The sequence below is a fragment of the Cygnus olor genome, chromosome 2, assembly GCF_009769625.2.
Source record: "Cygnus olor isolate bCygOlo1 chromosome 2, bCygOlo1.pri.v2, whole genome shotgun sequence".
In the NCBI taxonomy this organism is placed as follows: domain Eukaryota; kingdom Metazoa; phylum Chordata; class Aves; order Anseriformes; family Anatidae; genus Cygnus; species Cygnus olor.
Window position 1 is genome coordinate 96,346,379 of NC_049170.1, and position 18,725 is coordinate 96,365,103.

The window sequence follows — 18,725 nt, forward strand, 5'->3', positions numbered from 1 at the left end:
TCCAGCTCAAGGACACAAACCGTCATCTTCATCAACACTGGCATCAGGGAGAAATGCAAACCCTTGGCACAACAACAAAAACAACACTCAATTATAGAAACTAAGTGAACTCTACAGAGAAGCAGACCATATGGAATTAAATTATCTAACATCTTGTAAATTAAGCAAAGACATGAGAACGTGCATGTTCGAGCTTCATATATCATTGAAATCAAACAGAAATAACTTGATCCTTCCCATTAGATCACTGATCTATTATTCAACTAAAGCAACTACTCAGACCTATTAGGAAAAAGCTGCTAGATTTTCACAGCAAAGTACAAATGGAAAAGGCTTCAAATTAGAAAACCCTAATCTAGTAACAAACTAAAAAGTCATTAGACATTTACTCAAAAGACCTGAAAGTTGCTTCCACTTTTTTTTTTCCAAGTCATTCATTTTATTCCTACCCCTCCAAATCCACCACACATCAATCCAGTAGGTTATAGAGCATCTAGCCTGCAGAGACTAAAGACAAATGAAAATTCACCACCCACTCTTGTAAGAACACTGACTTGGCTTCATGTACCAAGTTATTACCTTCCAATACAGTCAAGGAATTCCACCGGGCTTTCGGTACAGGCTTATTCTATTTTAGTTTTGGATGCAACAAAATATTCTGGGTGAAAATAAGAAGGAAACTTCTGTCTGACTGAGTAGGATGCCTATACTGCCACAAAAGGATTGTGGTTTTCCTGTCTGCTACTTACATTTTCCCTTCCTGCAGCATTCCCTTTAATAGGAGCATTTACACTGTCAGTTCAAACACTGACAATGAGAATCAGTACAGAATCTTCCTAAAACAACCTCTAAATGATCAAAAGCAACATTCCTGGAGTCTTATTAAATGACAACTGTAGCACACATGAATTAGATTTCAAAATAAGTCTTTGTTTAGACAATGCTTACTAATAAACATCTCCCTAGCTTTATACAAGCAGTGCATTCAATACCAGTCACCTAAGAGGCATGCTGAGATTTAGAAAGATGCTGCTGCTTAAGCAACCAGAACGTAAAATTCATTTGGAGTCAGCAGTACTGGTATACAGGTGAGCAAACCAGCCAACATACAGAGGTAAAACATGGAAGTATGGAGAAGTAACCTAGATAAATGTCTCGTATCTATCCAAACCCCAGAATAACTAAATAACATAGCGAACAAAACAAGACAACCACGTACAAAATCAACAGAAGTATCCCTGAAAATCTGTAAAAGTTAGGCTTCACTGGTGCAGCTGTTCAAAGTAACATACTTCACTTGGAACAGCTATGGGAGATGTAGGCCAATAAGATTCATCTCACACGTGGCAAGTGTTTCTATTTGTTTCTTGGATTTTTTTCCCCACAGTGACTGTCTTCCTAATGAAGCATTGTCTCTCTTGTTTTTTTAAAGTTTCTCTAGCAGTTGACAAACAAAGTACCTTCACCACAGCCATTTTAAAAATTGTTTATCTGAAAGTCATCTCACAAAAGAGAAAAAATAGCTGGTTTGGCTAGTGTTGTGACTTAGGTGGAGAACTACCTCTTTGTTTGCTGTGTTGTCAGGACATCCTGTGGTATTACTCTGAACAATTTTGAAGAATTACTCTGGTAAGGAACACAAAACACTATTCTCTACCAATGTCTAGCCTGTATCTTAAAATGAACATAAGCTCAGGACTTTTATAGTTACTTCAAACTTGGTGATACAAAAACTTCTTTGGGTATCTCAAGGAATTCTGACCTTCTGCCATCAAAATATACAGTGAAGTTGAAGCAAGGAATTAAAAGTAGTTGAAAACAACGATGGGATCTTGGAGACTTACTCCTACAGAAATGCTGTCACGTGACTTATCAGGATCCCACACCACCACTAACATTTAACCCCAAACAGCAGCCCAGTTTTCAACTTGCCTGATGCTTGCTCACTATCAGTTTACAACCCATCATTAGCTCAATAAAGCTCAAAAAACATAGCCTAGCACACACTGATTTCCAGGAACAGAACAGAAGGCAAACAACATGCAGATTTGCAGGGAACATTTTCACTGGTTTTTCCACTTTAAAGGGGAAAAACAGCAATAATTCAATTGCTATGAGGGTTAGCTAAGAAATAAAAAGAAGCAACCACAAAACCAGAAGACCCTCTTGCATCAGCAAGAGCATTTGGCAGGACATGAAAAATACTCAGTACTATACAATTCTATTGGATCACCAAAGAACTCTACAACTGAATCCTGGGAAAAGCGTTTGGAGAGCCACTGACTCAAAGAACTCGAAGAAGTGTCAGCAGCATTAAAGCAATCAGCAAGCAGGTAAGGACATACTATTAATCAGTCTTGAAAACTAATCAGTGGGGAGATGCCCTTCATCTACAAAAAGGGGCACCCAAACACTTAAAAACATTGCAGTTAGGTTTTATAGTGTTCCAGGAAGAATAAAATTAATGAAGTGTCATTAGGAAAAAGAGCAGATATTTAAGTACCACAACGCCACCATTGATGACAGCAATACTAAGTAACAGGAAAGAACAGGCAAATGAGTATGCCTCAACCTTTTAGACTGAGAATGTGGAGTTTTACAAAGACGGCTGTCAGCCAAACAACAGTCAGAAGTCCAGTCAAACAGCATTTATAAGAGCCCTTTTTCTCAATACATCCTCACAGAACACCAGTAATTTAAGCAAAACAGAAGGACAGGCAGTAAAACAGGAAGCTGCTATTGAGATGCTCTAAACAAGAGAAACCATGACTTGGTAGTTAAGGTTACAGAACTCCTGTACAAAATGTTAGTATAGAGTAACAGCTGCTCTGAAGTACAAACTCCAGGCAAGCCAGTTTTCTTCAGAGTACAAACAAATTACATAGACTTGGAAAAATCAAGCAGTACTTCCATCAACTATCCCCCAAGTGGGGGTTGGCATTCTTTAAGCATCTGTGACTTCTGATTAATTCACAAAAATCAATTTCAGTTAATGCAAATTTACCTTTACAGTTACTGCTAACATTGCAAGTTACATGCTGAACAAAACAGTTAACATATCAACCAAAAAATCTTTTTCTTGGGAATTTTTAAGCAAACAGCTATTACAGATCCACTAAGCAAGTTAAAGAAACACTTGAATACACGTGAAAACAGTTACTGAGTTTTGCAAGAATCCCAGATTTAAGATTAAATTCACATATAGACATAACATGGAAAAAGGTTACCTTTCTATGCTTTGCACCACGGTAGTGTGACTGAAGACTTATAGAACTCATACACGGAACTTTACAAACCTAAAGAGAGAAATTGAAAGCACATCTTCAGTTACGCTGTGGATATTTTGTAGCCAGCAAGTTGTATGAATTGGAAATATACCTGCTTTTACAGCAAGATTCTCAAAATCTCCAACTTAAACAGTACAGTTCGCATGACATTAGCGGCATAGCACTAAAATGACCAGAAACAGTGTGTAAACTTGTTCAAATGATACTTGAATGCGTACTGAAACATAGCAGGTGGTATAAGAGCCTACCCTTCCCCTCCTACCTCCACCTGCTGGATTCTTAGTTGCCTGAACTCCTCCAGCCAACAAAAAGGGATGCTCATACACGATTTCATACACGATTAGAAAATAATAGAAACACGACTACATCCCAGAGTAACTGCGACTCCGTTCACTGTTATACCAATGGGATAAGAAAAAGCATAGGAAGTCATCTGCATTTCATTAGGATGCACAGACCATCACAATAATTTAACAGGATACAGATCCACAATTTTTATTATCTTTAACTATCAAAAGGCAATGACTAATATAGGTCAGTATTGTCAGTGTTCTTGACACACCATCCCACAAGTTTACTGCGCCAGAAAAAAGTCACTACTACAACAACACATGATATACAGAAATTTAAGTTTTGACACAAAAAAGCATCCTTTAAAGATTAAAGAGCCTTTAAGACGTACCGTAAGAAATAGCTAACAGATTTAAGACAGCAGCAGTTAAGAACCACTATACTACACCTGTGACTACCCAAAAACAAACTGAATTCACACCAGTCAAGCAACTGGCCAAGTTACTCTTCAGCATTAACAGCTTCTCTCACAAGCTTGCCACGCTGCAGCTGGATTAGATCTGCCCAGCCTCCTCAGAGCTGGATTTTTCATGCCTTAAGCCTGCATTTCATTATACATTCTGAAAAGCCACCAAGAAAAGCACTCACTTCACAATAATATATTTTTTTTTCTGGTTCCGGCTTGGCATCTTCTGGCTTAAGATCTTCAGTCAGGGCACTCATCCTGCAAAACTGGTTCAGTGCACACAACAAAAGAAAGAGCTACAATAAATGTAAATGTTGTTTATAAGCCACACTTCAGCGAACAATCGGGGCTGTGAGCCATCCGTGCCTTGGTTGGATAAATCCGGCAAAGGAGAGGTTTTTTTTATTCCTTCCTCCCCTCCCCGCGTTTGTGAGAAATAAATGACGTCCTGCCCCACTGGGTCGTCTCCTTCGAACCGTTCAAGTAGAAAAAACTAAAATTTAAATAAATTAAAAAAAAAAAAAGGAAAATAAAGGAAGGAGAGGACAGGGCGTGGCCCCCCGGACTCCCTCCCTCCCTCCCTCCCTCCCTCAAAGGCGGCACCTCAGCGGCAGGACCCCGGCCCCGCTGCCGAGCCGCGTCCCTACAGCGGGCCGGCCCCTGCCGGTAACGACTCTCAACGGCCGCCGGCACACCGTCACTTCCGCTTCCTGCCCGCGCACTGAAGAGAAGCACAGGCACAGGCGGCGCCCGCCGGAGCCGTTTAACGGCCGAGCCGCCCGCCTCAGCCAATCAGAGCGCAGGGCGGCTGCGCGGGCGGCCCCTTTGCCCCCCCCCCCCCCCCCCCCCCCCCCCCCAAACCGTTCCCCTCAGCCCCCCCCCGCCTGACCCGTGAGGGGGGTGAAGGGGCACAAACACTCGTCAGGGCTTCGCTTTAAATGCAAATTTTCAGTTATTTCTTTATTTATTTCCAACTGTTTTAACTTTACGCGTCCGGCTGGTAATAAATGTAAAATATAATTTAAGAAATACACGGGAAAGGTCTCTCTAAAAGCAGACTGAGAAAACAGTACAAAACAAACAAATAAAAAAGAACACCCCCACCCCAAAAAAAAAAAAAAAAAAAAAAAAAAAAAAAACACAGAAAAGTGCACCTGTTTTAACAAAATTCCAAAATATAAAATCCACGTTTTTACTGCCTGCTTTTACTTAGCCCGCTACAGATAGGTCTCGGAGTCTATGGTAACTGTATACAAAGCAGCATGGTTGATACGGGTCCCACTACAGGTTATCAAGTGTTTCCCTTCCTGGCTATGATTCCTCAGGAGCCGTCCAATTTGCTTCCCCGAAGCGAGCGGTTAGATGTTGTGTGCCGAAATTTTTGCCAGCCTTAAAACTAAGGAGCGAGCCTGCCCGAGTTGTGGGCAAACCACACACGTTACATGCACGAATCGGTAGGATTTTGTGCCGTGCTCGTGCAGGTACGTTGTTCCCTTAATCTTTGGGATCGAGCAATACCCATTTTTCAGGTAAAAAACTAAAGCAGTTAGGCCAAAAATGCTGGCAGGTCTCCGTGCACTTTTTATTTAATCTTGTCCTCCACTGTTCTGGTTTAGGAGGAGCCAAGAACGGCATTCTTAATAGCAGGTTTTGATACCAGGTTGTGCCCCTTTTTTTGAGACAAATCGCATTATTTGTACTGATGATTTTCATGGGCATTTCTGTAACAGTCAGAAGCCTTGATACAAACTCACATTAAATCCCTTGATAATTCATTGCAGTTCTGACCTCAGAACCTAAAAGGGACTCATTGGAAACGCTGCACTGTACATTTTCAACAATGCTTCCATACTCTTCTTTTAAAAAATTACATATTAAAAGTGCAACTGCACAGTGAAAGAATAAATGCACATAGGAAAAATAAAAAAATAAAAAAATGAGAGGAGCAAAAAAAGGAGAAAGCAGGCTCCTTCATCTTTGAAAAGAGACCAGGTCTGAACACAAAAGGAATTGGCAATATATACTTACAGACTTAAACTGCTGGTGGTAGCTCACAGCTTCTTGGCAATAGAGCCGCCTGAATAGAGTACGATTCCCCAGCAAAGGGATTTTTTTCTGTTTTATGAGATGTAATTACACTAAGACTTCTGCCCGTACCTTTGTCTTATTCAAAGGGAGCAGGGGAAGAAACAGGGCGTTGCACTTCTGCATAACATTGTTCTTTTGGCAAAACTTTTAAAGTATGCCTGAGTAAAAATAAAGCTATGGAGGCAGAAAGCAGAACGGGTGGAGGCTGCAAAGTACCATCCTATAAAGTCACAAAGGTAGAAAAGCTAGAGGAAGAAAAAGGAGAAGCTTTTTGATAGGCACAGCTACCTTTAAGGATGAAAGTGTTCTTTGGCTTCATTAAGAACCTGGGAAGAGGTGAAGGAGTGTGAGGAAGAGCCCTTTCAGAAGAGGGGAGGCTGTTGGCCACGTAGAGGAAGAATCATCCAAACTACGAGGAGAGTAGCAAGTAGACTTGATATGTTGCTGAGAACTGAGATAACTTGCACCTTTTTGAAATTATTTCTTAGAAAGACAAAAGTCAAAACAAAACACAATGTTACTGCTTGCCTCTTCTTATCTCAGATTTTAAATGAACAAAGGAAGGACGCGGTGCAAAAGTTAAAAATAAAAAGGAAGAAATTTGGTTCAGAAGGGAGAGTGATGGGATAAGGAAAGGCAAGACCAAGGTGTGCCCTACAAAGAGGCAGAATGGTGGTGTAATTCCTGTGACGTGCTCCTGTGCAAAATGGAGATTTCTAGACCAGAACTTTGCCTGATTTTTGAGACACAGCTTTTTAATTAATTAAATGGAATTACCAGGATTAGCAAAGCAGCTGATGCTCTTTACATTGCCTTATGCAAAGTTTTTTTGTTTGTTTGTGTGTTTTTTTCTTTTTTTCTTTTTATATTTTCCTCACACTTAGTCATTGGAATACTGTAATCCTAACAATACAAGTGTGAAAGTAGAAGTTTTGATTGTTGTAGAGCTGTCACTGGAGCCCTGCCACAACAAAAAATCCCATGAAACTTCAGGCTGCACAGTCAGAGCACCTGGTGGGTGACTGAGCTGCAACGACCACCTGCAACAGCATTAATGCAGACTCTAAATTTATCACAGTTTCAAAGAGTAGAGAGGGCTTCATGCCTCCTAGAATGCTGTTTTCAGTCTGACCAAGAGACACACATGCTAGCACTGAATTACCTCAACCCCTGTTTTCAAGAAATTATTTTCAGGCTGAAGAGTAACAAATTCAGTTCTACAGAAAAAATAAGAACATGATTTTGGAGTACAGAATTATTGATAGTGAGTAGAGAGTTAATGCTGTAGTCACAGAACACCTTGACAGTATGACATCACTCAGTGTGATTTTTTTCTCCCCAAAATTTGTCTTAACAATATTGTTTTACTCTCCACCCAAACACTCTCCCAAAGAAAGTCTTTGCTTAAGGCAAGTGTTTAAATATGCATGTGGTTAAAGAAAAAAAAAAAAAGTACTTTTTGTCTTTTTACTATATTTTTCAGCATGTCACTGATGATTTTGTTCAGTGCTGTTAACTGAAATACACACTTCAAACTACATTTGAATTTATAACTAAATTCAAATTCAAATTAAAGAAACTGGACTCTATTTCAATTTATGTTTGGACAGTTTTTAATTTGATAAAACCTGTAATGTGATAAAGTTTTATCAACGCACATTCAACATAACCAAAAAATTGCTGGTCGTATTTGACTTGCTTCAGATTTCAGGGTATCTGAGAACAGTTTTATATGAGCAAAGCCAATATAAATCTAAAAACCAAGAATATCAGTTTTGAGAAAATGTGGTCACTCAATGTAGAAAACACAGTTATGGGAAAAAAATGTGAAAAGGGGAAAAATTTATAATCGCATTACAGGAGAATTTGTGTTTATAATGGCAAGAATATGTGCCATGCGTGTTCAAAGGTCTACTTGTCAGGATGGTAGGGTCTGTGGCCATAAACTACTGGTATCTCTTCCATAAGTTTTGTTCAGCTAAATAAAAGCCTTGTGACTGCAGCCTGAGCGTGGCCACCTGCAGAACTCCTTTTCTCACTGTGCATGTTACAGAAGTCTGCTTCAATCATGACAAGTGATTTCACAGAGGATTTTGCAAGGCATAGGAGAGGAAGAAGCTCCAGGGGAAGAAACTTCTTTTCTAGTGAGAGAACAGAATGAAAAGAAATAAAGAGCAAAGGCTCTATATACCTCCATCATACTGAGTTTGGGTTTCTTAGTTAGATGACACCGCAATGAAAGAAAATGAATTAGGTGGGTTTTTTGACTACCCGAGCAACTTATTTATTCATAGGCAGGAGAAATGATATCTTTTTACAATTTTAATTAAAATATCATAATTTGTTAAGACAAATTAATGGCTTTTGTGAAATAACTACCCTGGGTCAAGTTATCCTACGTAAGTTCCCATATGGCTTCAACAGGAGTTAAACAAGGCTTCCAGGCAGCAGAAGCCGATTTTATCCCACAGACTATTCCTTGCCTCAGGCTTGATGCCTTCCACTGAAGTATTTTAAGCATTAGGAATTTCCAGGAGAATTGCACATGCCCTGTCAATCTTAATACTCTACTGAGGATCATCAGCAAAAGTCCTTCTGAACTGGCAGACACACAAATGTCAGACCTCCCTATGCCATCCAGATGAGATTCAGTTCAAAGGATTTTAAGAATCCATCACTATGTTCTATTGAAGGGCAATTAAAACATTACTATATTACAGTCAAGTCGTGGAAAGTCCGTCAGTCCTACAAAGAGTTCAGATTCTCTTCAGATTCTCAAAAAAGATCTATTTGGGCATCCCAATCTAAAGTGAATATAAATTATCGATAGTGTTTTCTACAGTGGAAGTCTGCCCCAGTTTCAGCCACTGGTGTTAACAGCATCAGAAGAAGCAGGAAAATCCGCTCCCATTTACCTCACAAGCTTACCCCTCGCTCAAATTAGGTTGGTTTTCAGGTAAAGACAGTGGCTTCAAGTGGTGTGCTTTAATTGGACCAGCACTGGGCAGCACTGCAGCTGTCTGCTGAGAGCGAAAATGAGGCCAAGTTCTCAGTAAAGACAAGACCTTCAGCAGCAGCTTTAGCACTGATAATAATCTCTGCTGTCTGTGGGCTGAGTAACATCTCCGAGGCAGACACATTCTCAGAGCTTAAAAAAAAATAAAATACCAGAATTAAGGAGTTTGTTCTATCGCAAGCTCTGGAGATTGTACAGCTGAAGTCAGAATGCTATCATCAGTCAGGTGCTAGAAAGCATCAGGCACACACGGGGAAAAGAAAGGCATTTCTTTTGGCCTGAAAGCTCCAAGTTTCTGTCAAGCAAGCATTTGTAAGGGCATTTGTTCTACAAGAAGAATCTTGTCGATGTCACAATAAATGCATTGGGAGGCACCTAAAACAGACCCTAGGGCTGTGCTTGGGGATACAAGTACCACTCATTGAGGATAAAAGCTGAATGCCACTGGATGAAAACACCTTGAACCCTACTTCTCGGTCTTTCATGCGAGACTGGGAGTAGCAAGTCAGCCACAACGCAAGTGAGAAAAATTCAAACGTGATGCATGGCATAAGTGTAAGTCACCTAGTATTTTTCATGGATTCAGACTTTATGGAAGGGTAAGGAAGGAAACCTGACCACAATTGCACAGGGAGCAGTTAGGAGGTGGCATCTCCTTTTAAGTGACACATTAATTCATCCTCCTAGAAGAAGGCCATTACACCTCATGTATCAGATTAACTTCTCTTACACGCAGAACCTTCATCTACCTTTAGAATATGAATTAAAATGCGTAAAATGTGACTGGATTTGTTGGGAGCCTGAGAAAAGTAATCCCAGCCAAAATAGACCAGAAGAGCCTGACAGTAGATGAAATTACGTCAACAAAATATCCATTTTTCTGTAACAGAAAAATCTTTAAGAGAACTTATGTTGTTAGCATAAGCTACTCCCGCACTGGAGAGAAATCGGGCTGGAATAGTTCTCCCTTTGTAGTTATGCACAAATAACTACTTAGGAAACACCTCTAAGCACATACAAGGCATTCAGAGGCAAAGTCCTCTACAAAGTTGCAGCCGGTGCGACCATTTCTATCTGTGCAAAATGGCATCAGCACTTCCAGATGAGGCTAGTAGTGTTTTACAGTCATGTTGCATCGATCCAAATGAAGAGAGAAGGCGCAAGGTAGTGCTAAACCATGCCCAGGTACCTTCACTCAGAGTGGTGTCACGGTGAGTCCAAGAGCGGGGTTAAATGAACAGCTTTTTGGCAGTCATTCTGGCATGTCCTCTGCTAGTCCCACACTGCCTTATCTCCGCACCACCCCACTTCTGCTCTTGTTTTTGTAGATAACGACTCAACAAGGCAGACACTGTGCACCTCTGCTGATTTATCACAGTCTCACTTGACTTGAGTACCCAGAACGATTTGTGTGATTGGGCTTCCCCTTATGTGAAGAGAATGATGATTCACGGGATCGCGGTGTAAATTCCACCCTTACAGCCTCATCTCCGAAAGGGGTCTGATGTTGCATTGTACCCACCGGTGAAAATACTAAGGCAAGGATATCAAGACAGTCTCAAGTAAGAGGCAGCACATAGCCAACAGGGAGCTGATGTACCTCAGACACAAAAATAGAGATTTCTCCTGGCTTGAGTATGGTCAGCTGGGTTACGGCAGATTTAACTTGAGCTGCAGCAGGACATTTTTGCCCCTCTTTATCGTCCACTCTTCCCTTTCTGCAGTGAATACTGCCATATGCAGGACAGTCATCAAAAGTTTAGTAAGTGTCTCCAACATTTCTGTGTAAAGTGCAGCATCTCAGATCAACCCATTGTTCATAAGCACATAATTGAAATGCAGAGAATGCGTGTTATTTACTGCTGCCAACTCTAGCGTTCAGGCAGCGACTTCTATCAGACTTGGAGAAGAGCAGACTCCCAGGTGCCACTCCCTGTGCAGAACCATCCCCTTACCTGAAAACTACACTTATCCCATATACATATAGCATTAGGGAGAAATTTATGCCACTTCACTGGCATGTAAAGCCATCCCCTTAGTGGCTAGCAGGGAAAAAGACAATATAATTATTTATAACATTTTGAAAAAGAAAACATTCGTTATAGGGCTTCTTTCAAAAAGCACATATACACCTAAGCTTTTTTATAATGATGTTTTTTTATATAATTGAAGGCGATATAAAGTTGAAATAGTGCAATTTTAAAACAAAAATTAGTGCAGGAGTCAAACTACAACAACAACAATAACCAAAACAGAGTTGTAGATTTGTTTTTAAAGTGGAAATAAATGACTGTCTGGGTTCAAAGGAAAGCATATGGATCTGTTTTCAAAAGCACTTTGGTGCATAAATCCAGTTGTCTCTCAGTGAGATTAAGATTTTCTTTTGGGGATGAAATGAGGTTGCTTTTGAAAATAACATTTCTAATCTTATCATGGGATTTGATTTTTGATGTCAGGTGATGATGACTAACAAGCTGTTATCAGTCCAAGAGATACCATCAAAGTTAAAAGTGCATTTCTTTTGTTAATGCTACAAGTGAGAGCAAGGAAAATAATTGGAGAAATACTTTCTTCTCACGTACATTTAAAAGCCCTTTGTAGCTCATTTATGGAAGTGGATAACATCCCATTGTTCAGTCTTTCAAACAGCAACATGAAAGCCTGAAGGCTTTAAAATAGAAAAATATGCGTACTAAAACAGTCTTGTCAAGGAAACATGGGAAAAACCTCAGTTTGAAGTGAAATAACTTCTAATGCATTTTACGAATGCTGTTTTCTCTAAATTAATGCTATCCTTTTAAGTTAAGAAGTCGGGTTTGGGAAGCCCTTGCCTGTTGTCATTAATTTAATGTTGAGATAAAGGAATAGCTAATGCTTCTTATTAGAGTGGCTAAAAATAAAACCAAGAAAACTCAAAGGTAAACTTTTGGCCACACTGAAGGCCATAAACATTTTGTCTTACCACAAAGGCATCACTTCAGCTTGAGAGGAAAAAAAAAAAAAAGGAACAAAGGCAAGAAACAGAAATAGCTAGACCTTGTTACAGAACTGCAAACAAGAAAGGAAAGACGATGAAGACAAATTAGCAAGTACACCTGTGCAATAATAACTGATTATTTTTCTGTATCTGAGGTTTTATCTTTCTTTCTTTCCAAGGATCACTAAGAGAATGGCTGTGTGTAAAGGTGTGAGGGGGGTATGCATCTGTGTCAGTTTTTTTTTCCACACACAGAAGCACACACGCGCGCACACACACTTAAAATCTTTCCACTGGCTTTAAATTTTGGTAACTCATTTAACCCAACTGGAAGAGAACCTACAATTTCTTCTTGCCTGTAACATTATAAATATTCCCAATGCTATAAAATCTATTGTAAGAATGTACATTCAGTGGTTTTATGAGGCACAGGACCTGCTAATGTGTTTTCAGGGAAGCTCACATGTGCTCTGTTCTGTCCATTGCTGGACAATGGTGGGGAATCCAGGGGCTCACGCTTGATTGCTTGAACCAAGCAGGGGTTTTTGTATTCACATGGCATTTTAAAAACCTCATCACTCTGCTCTTTCTCCTCCCCTGGACCGGGGCTGTAGAACTGGCCGTAGCACTCAGAGTGCGGCAGGTCAGGCAGGCTTTCCAAGCAGGTGGAGGAGTTCTGGGGGCAAAACGGGGCCACCTCTCTGTTACGCAAACCCTTGCAAGATCTGTTCAGATTGAGATTGCTGGGATGATTTGCTACGATGCATTGCCAGTTATGCGGCGTGTAAAGGCAGTGCCTAGGCTTCTGGCAAGGTGAAGCTTGCTGACAGAGGTCCGGTTCTGTTTTAAGGTGCACCCTGTTGGGATAGCTGAACAACTGCTTCCTCACTGCGTTGTTGTCATCCATCCAGGCTCGGTTTTGTGACGTCAGGTAGTTATCAGCGATGTTTTCAGAATCAGAATCGTATTCTGTTTTGATAGGCATATCCAAGGGAAATGCTGCATCATAGAGAGACTCTGAGGATATTAACGATCTCTGCAGTTTCAGATGGTCTGTAGCGTAGCTCTCCACAGCGCGCTGTTGTAAGCCTGAGTAAGACTGACAATTTTCTGCACTCCCCCAGTGGGAAGGACAAGTTGATGCTAAATTTAAGAAACTTTGGTCTCTATTGTAGAATGATCCAGCTCTTCTGTTTGAACACGCATTCATTCGCTGGTTCATAGAACAAGAGCTTGAGTTTCTTAAAGTCCAGCTATTGTTTGTGGTGCAGTTGTTTTGAACGCCTAAAACTGATACATTAGAGCTGAGAGATTCCTCTTGCATGAAACACTCACCATTTGTATGAGGCTCAAACTTCACTTTTATATTGTCTTGTTCATTTTTTACTGCTGTCCAGTTAAAATGCTTTAACTGGCCCAGGGTTTCAATGGCACTGTTGTAGGAAAATCCGTCTAGGTTTCCTTTCAAACTGGCAAAACTGCTTGGTATCTTCAGTTGTTCATCTTCTTCCCTTTCAATAACAGTAGGAAAAAAAAAGTCAATCAGAGTTTTCTAAATGAATCTTTTCTGCAATACAAATGGAGTGGTTTTACATGTTTTATGAGCAATATTTTGTCTTTAATTTAATTTAATCTTAAATGTCTTTAATTTAATATCTCATACTCTTGTCCATATAAACTTTGCATTTGTTCAAGATAGAAAAAAGTGCTTACATGCATCTGGGCATCACTGCGTGCACAACTACCTTTCTGTGGCACTGTTTAAATTATGACACATATCTACTCAGGCACACAGTTCACAAAGACCTTGAATACTGTGGAACATTATGTACGGTATATGGTAACTACCTTACACTGTCATTATTCTGTTAAAATATATGTAAACAATTTTTCTTGTGGAAAAAAAAATAAGTTTAGAGATAGAGTGCTAATAGCATGTTAGATTAGATGTATTTTGTTAGCAAGGAATTATTAGAACAGATAAGAACTTTCTGATCAAAGCAATTTGAGCAGGAACCATGGGGGTCCTATATTTGAGAATGAATAATTGTCATTAGATGAAATGAAATGCCCAAGTAAGTGTCCAGAATAGTCACAGATGTTTATATTTGGCATAGGTTTGTTTTACATGTCTAACTTAATTCATATTGCCTTTCATTTTCTAAGACAACCAGTGAATTCATTTTCAGTGACCTACAGCTGAAATACTCAACATTATTGGAGAGTCCTGTCCTAGTATTTCTGTACTAGATATAATACTTCTCTGAACTCCAGGGTTGAGAATTTGCCTGGAATTCACAAATGTGCTAATTCCCAAACATGCGGAGTCCATGCTATGAATCTGCACCCTCCTTGTCAGAACAAGGACGGGACATCGCAGTAAGGAGCTGAGCCTAAAAAAAAAAGGATTCCTTTTCAGAAGGCTTTTTTCTTGCTATAAAAACTTTTTCCTTGGGTATGGACTCAATGTGCAAGTATAGCTATTTCCAGTAGAGGGAGTCCATGTTATTATAAAGAGAGAATGTCCCACTGTGATAAACATACACTGAGAACAGAGAGTATTTTCTTTCTTTTTCTTTTAAAGTATTTTCAGCCCTCTGCTAAATATTATTATTGAGAGCCCTGAGACGCAAATGGTAGGATGCCAGTTTGCTGCAGAAAATAATTCTCAGAAAATAGTCTAATTGGGAAAATAGATTGGACAATATGCACTTAGTAACAAAAGCTTAGATCACAAAATCAAGAATTTTGCAGTGGATTTGAGAAACTTCTCAAAAGAATGTATGTTTCCAGGAAGACAGCATGCAATTTAACAAAAAGTAGTAGTAAGGATGAAAAGAACAGGCAGCATCTACTGCAGATGAGCAAGAGGACAGAACTGAGTATCATCTGCAAGGCCAGCTCTTGTAACTCTTCAACCCGTAGGAACTACTAAGCAAAAATGAAGGTTTTTAACCACGAAATGTAACATGTAACCAAATCAACATCAAAGAGCTTGCTTAGTTACACAGAAAACAATTTAGAAGTAGAGACCTGAATACAAGAAACAGGCACTTTTAATCTGCTCCTTAATAGAAGTTCATTCCCTTCTATGGCAAGATAGTATTTATCCCATCCCAGTAAAGGTAGAGTTCCACCACCTTCAGATGGGAGGTCCTCTACTATTCACCTAGATCCTGGGAGGTATGCTGCCTGCAAGGGATATCTACTGTAGGAGTCCAAAGACTTTTTAAAATTTCTTCCACCTGCAAGGCATCCGAAAGGAAAAGAACAGAGATAGCGGACAGATGTGACCACAAGGCCAGACGGTGGCTATGTAAATCTCCTGGCCCCTGCTCATTCAACCCACTTTCTTATCTCTTCCCTCAGACTGGCTTAAAGAGATACCTCAACGAAGCCCACAGGAACTGGAAGAGACGGTCCCATGGGGGAAGGAGGAAAAGCCTTTGTGGGAGAAAAGGGGAAAACCCAGTGGAAAAGTCCTCTTTGAATGCATATCTGTGCATATAGCTTCCATTCCAAGGCTGAGCCTACAGCCAGCTACGTGTATCTATCTACAAACATACAATGAATATGAGCATCCCTGTTTAGATTATGTTGAACATCCACAACTAAAAACACGAACTCAACTGTCATGCACAAAGGAAAAAAAAAAAAAAAAAAGCTTAACATTATCAGATGTTAGGAAAAGTCTGGACACTAAATCAACAAAGATATACAGTTGCAAAGTAAAATAAACCCCCAAAATACATTTTTGTGCAAGAAAGCCAAGGCATAATAATATTAAAACAGTTTCCTTTTGAAGTATTCTGTTTTAAGATGTATGTATACTCAATTTCAGAAGGAACAAATACTGAAAAATTAAAACATATTTAGTATTATAACAGCCATTTCATATGATACAAGACAAAAATAGATTTTCATTTGTTAAGTAAACTTAAAAAAACTTTAAAAAGTCTTTCTCATACATCTCTTCTCTTAGGACACTACAGTGTTTTGTTTTGTTTTGTTTTGCTTTTAAATCTCACATATAAGAATACATTCATTTTTCTAAAATATGTTTTTGTTTTGTTTTGTTTTGTTTTTAGTAATGGAAAATATACTTACTTTAACATTTGCTGCTGGGCAAGGACATATTCTGAACAACCACTTCGATACAGAAGTTGAGTGTTAGCTTGAACCCAGACCCAGTGATCTTCATTTGTTTGTACTTTGACTAGAGAAATGCCATTTTCTCCATTATTCTTTGCTATACAATTTAAAAGAAAGTATATTTTAGCACAATCAGTATTTAATATTTTTCTTACCCCTTTTTTATTATTTTATTTTATTTTATTTTATTTTATTATTTTTTAACTGATGAATGCTCACAAGTTTGTTTGCTTCCCTGGAATCATCAGTAGAGGAGAATACATGCTAAAATATGTCACAGAACTAGGCAAACTACACAAAGGATGAAATTTGAAAAACTGAATGTGGCAATTAGAAGCTCATAAACTGCAACCAAAGATTTTTCAGTACTTTTACTTCGTTGTCATTTTTCCCTCTCAGCAGTATTACTATAGCAATAAGAAAATCTTAACGAAAAATGGGGCTAAGACAGAGGAATGGTTTTAAAGAAGTTAAAGTTTTCCAGCAGGTACAAAGGCTGAGTACAACTCTGCTCAAGAAGAATCTGCCCCTTGGAGAAGACTCACCATCAGAATTCTATCCATTGCAAAAATCCAAAACACAGCATAGACTCTCATGGAATTGTCACATTCAAACACTGGAAAAGTATGAGTCAAAGCCGCAAGCAAATTGTGAATTTTATAGACAATGTATTTTAATTTTCCTTCTGTTTTCTGATCTTTGAGGGAAGTAGCATTTGTAATACATTTTTCAGTTTTCCTCAAATAAGGATAGACACAATCATTATTAAAATTGTCCTGTAATACTGTTAATTTCAATGCTGCTATTTTTAGTAAAGTGGACTTTGAATATTCTTATTTACTATTCTTATTGTTAATATATGTGTAATATTGGCATCACAGTATCATAGTATTTATGCCCAATGAAATAGCAGACTAATTTGATACTGACTTTTGAGGTGGCTAATTATTCATTTTTTTTACAGAAGGGGTATGCGAGAGAAAAAAAAAAAAAGAGTACTGGGACCAAAACCTGGAAAACCTAACAGATGAAAAGAAAAAGCAAGGCTCTTTCTCCACAAACTGTATATAATCCAGAATTACTTAACAGACATACCTTTGAGTTGGTTTTCAGCAATCTGTAAAACATTATTGAAAGATGCACCTTCATGATGACTATTTCTTCCGTATAATTCTGCTGCTTCACACAGACCTGAATTACCTTTGGAACTGGAGCTGTAGGGAACAAAAAATGTGGAAAATTCCTCATCAGTGAATGACAAAAAAGCAAAATCACAAACTATGAAAGATGTGATCATCAAGCTGTTGACCATTCGCAAAGACCGATGGTTTAAACATATAATAAGCAATGCAAAATAATTATCTATGTCTCCTGCATCATATGGTTGCTCAAACTGGAATATGACTGGAATTCTGCATTCAATTAAAAGGAATAGTTATGTTTAGTAATATTCTGCTCACAATTTACTGTATCTGGAATAATAAATGTCAGCTTGAATTGAGAAAAATGCTTTGTACATTTTGCTCTGCCTGTCATTCAAGGTACTTGCATCTCACTCACTAGCAATGCACTTAAGAGTTACCATGACTTCAATTTCCAATAATCATCATATGATTTTAATGGATTTCTTCCAATCTTTACTTCAAAATGCATATCAGGGTTTGTAAAGGCTACAAATCCTGTAACACTTCTTTCCAAATTTTTCCCTTCATTAAGACGATGAGACTATAACTGTCTATATAAATTTGCTCACCATCCTTGGCCATCATGTTTAAGGACCAAACCAAATGAAACCCCGAAGTTTCCATTTTTTTACATAAATTAAATCATAATATAGATAAAATGAAATAGTAAATACATGAAGCACACTTAATTCCTGTCAAATCCTTGGCTGCTGCCCAGTCAGTTAGTAAAATTCAAGTGCCTCTCTCCTAGGAGCTGAATTTTGGTCTTCAATTAATTTCACCTGGACTGCTGAAAACCCAGCAAATGGAAATGACTTTAAAACTGTGATCCAAAGCCTACACATTCCGTTATATTGGCTTTCCAGTAATTTAATTCTCGTCAAAAGGATGTACGTGCTAGAACCACATTACACATCTGGATAGTAAATCCACACATACATAAGCATATTCTAACTAAAAGCCAAATTATGATACTCTGAGTCACACTGATGAGCGTTTTACTTCACAGTGATGGACCTCATTGTTATAAGGTCATATTTAACCAAATAAAGGAAAACATAATCCTAGCCCCAAACATCAACTAAAATTCAATCAGAGAAGACTAACGAAAATAAGTGTTAGGCAGGAAATGAGTCTGAACACAATCTGTCCTGATCTTCTTTGATAGCTACCATGTGATCAGCCCTAGGCCATTTAGTGCAATTGTAGACTTATGTATTCATAAGCCTTCTGTTATAAGATAAATACATAAACCAAATACATC

The 18,725-nt window shown here is 38.8% G+C and overlaps 2 protein-coding genes and 1 long non-coding RNA gene across 3 annotated transcripts in view; 1 reads left to right on the forward strand and 2 right to left on the reverse strand.

Moving 5' to 3' along the window:
- The window catches only part of LOC121066052, a 37,749-nt gene extending 32,961 nt beyond the window's left edge, over positions 1-4,788 (reverse strand). Inside the window, exons 1-3 of the mRNA XM_040549378.1 lie at positions 4,648-4,788; positions 4,227-4,310; positions 3,228-3,296 (exon numbers count right to left, since the gene is read on the reverse strand). Of these exons, the coding sequence (XP_040405312.1) occupies positions 3,228-3,296; positions 4,227-4,301 (144 nt within the window). The 5' untranslated portion in view covers positions 4,302-4,310; positions 4,648-4,788. The remainder of the gene's footprint in view (positions 1-3,227; positions 3,297-4,226; positions 4,311-4,647) is intronic.
- Positions 4,789-4,981: 193 nt separating this feature from the next.
- AHRR (aryl-hydrocarbon receptor repressor) overlaps positions 4,982-18,725 on the reverse strand; it is a 95,336-nt gene continuing 81,592 nt past the window's right edge. The window contains exons 9-11 of the mRNA XM_040549381.1: positions 17,373-17,491; positions 16,233-16,374; positions 4,982-13,636 (exon numbers count right to left, since the gene is read on the reverse strand). Of these exons, the coding sequence (XP_040405315.1) occupies positions 12,517-13,636; positions 16,233-16,374; positions 17,373-17,491 (1,381 nt within the window). The 3' untranslated portion in view covers positions 4,982-12,516. The remainder of the gene's footprint in view (positions 13,637-16,232; positions 16,375-17,372; positions 17,492-18,725) is intronic.
- Positions 12,985-18,047, forward strand: LOC121066055. Its single transcript, XR_005817477.1, has 3 exons — positions 12,985-13,056; positions 15,495-15,604; positions 17,242-18,047. It is a non-coding gene; the product is annotated as an uncharacterized LOC121066055 (long non-coding RNA).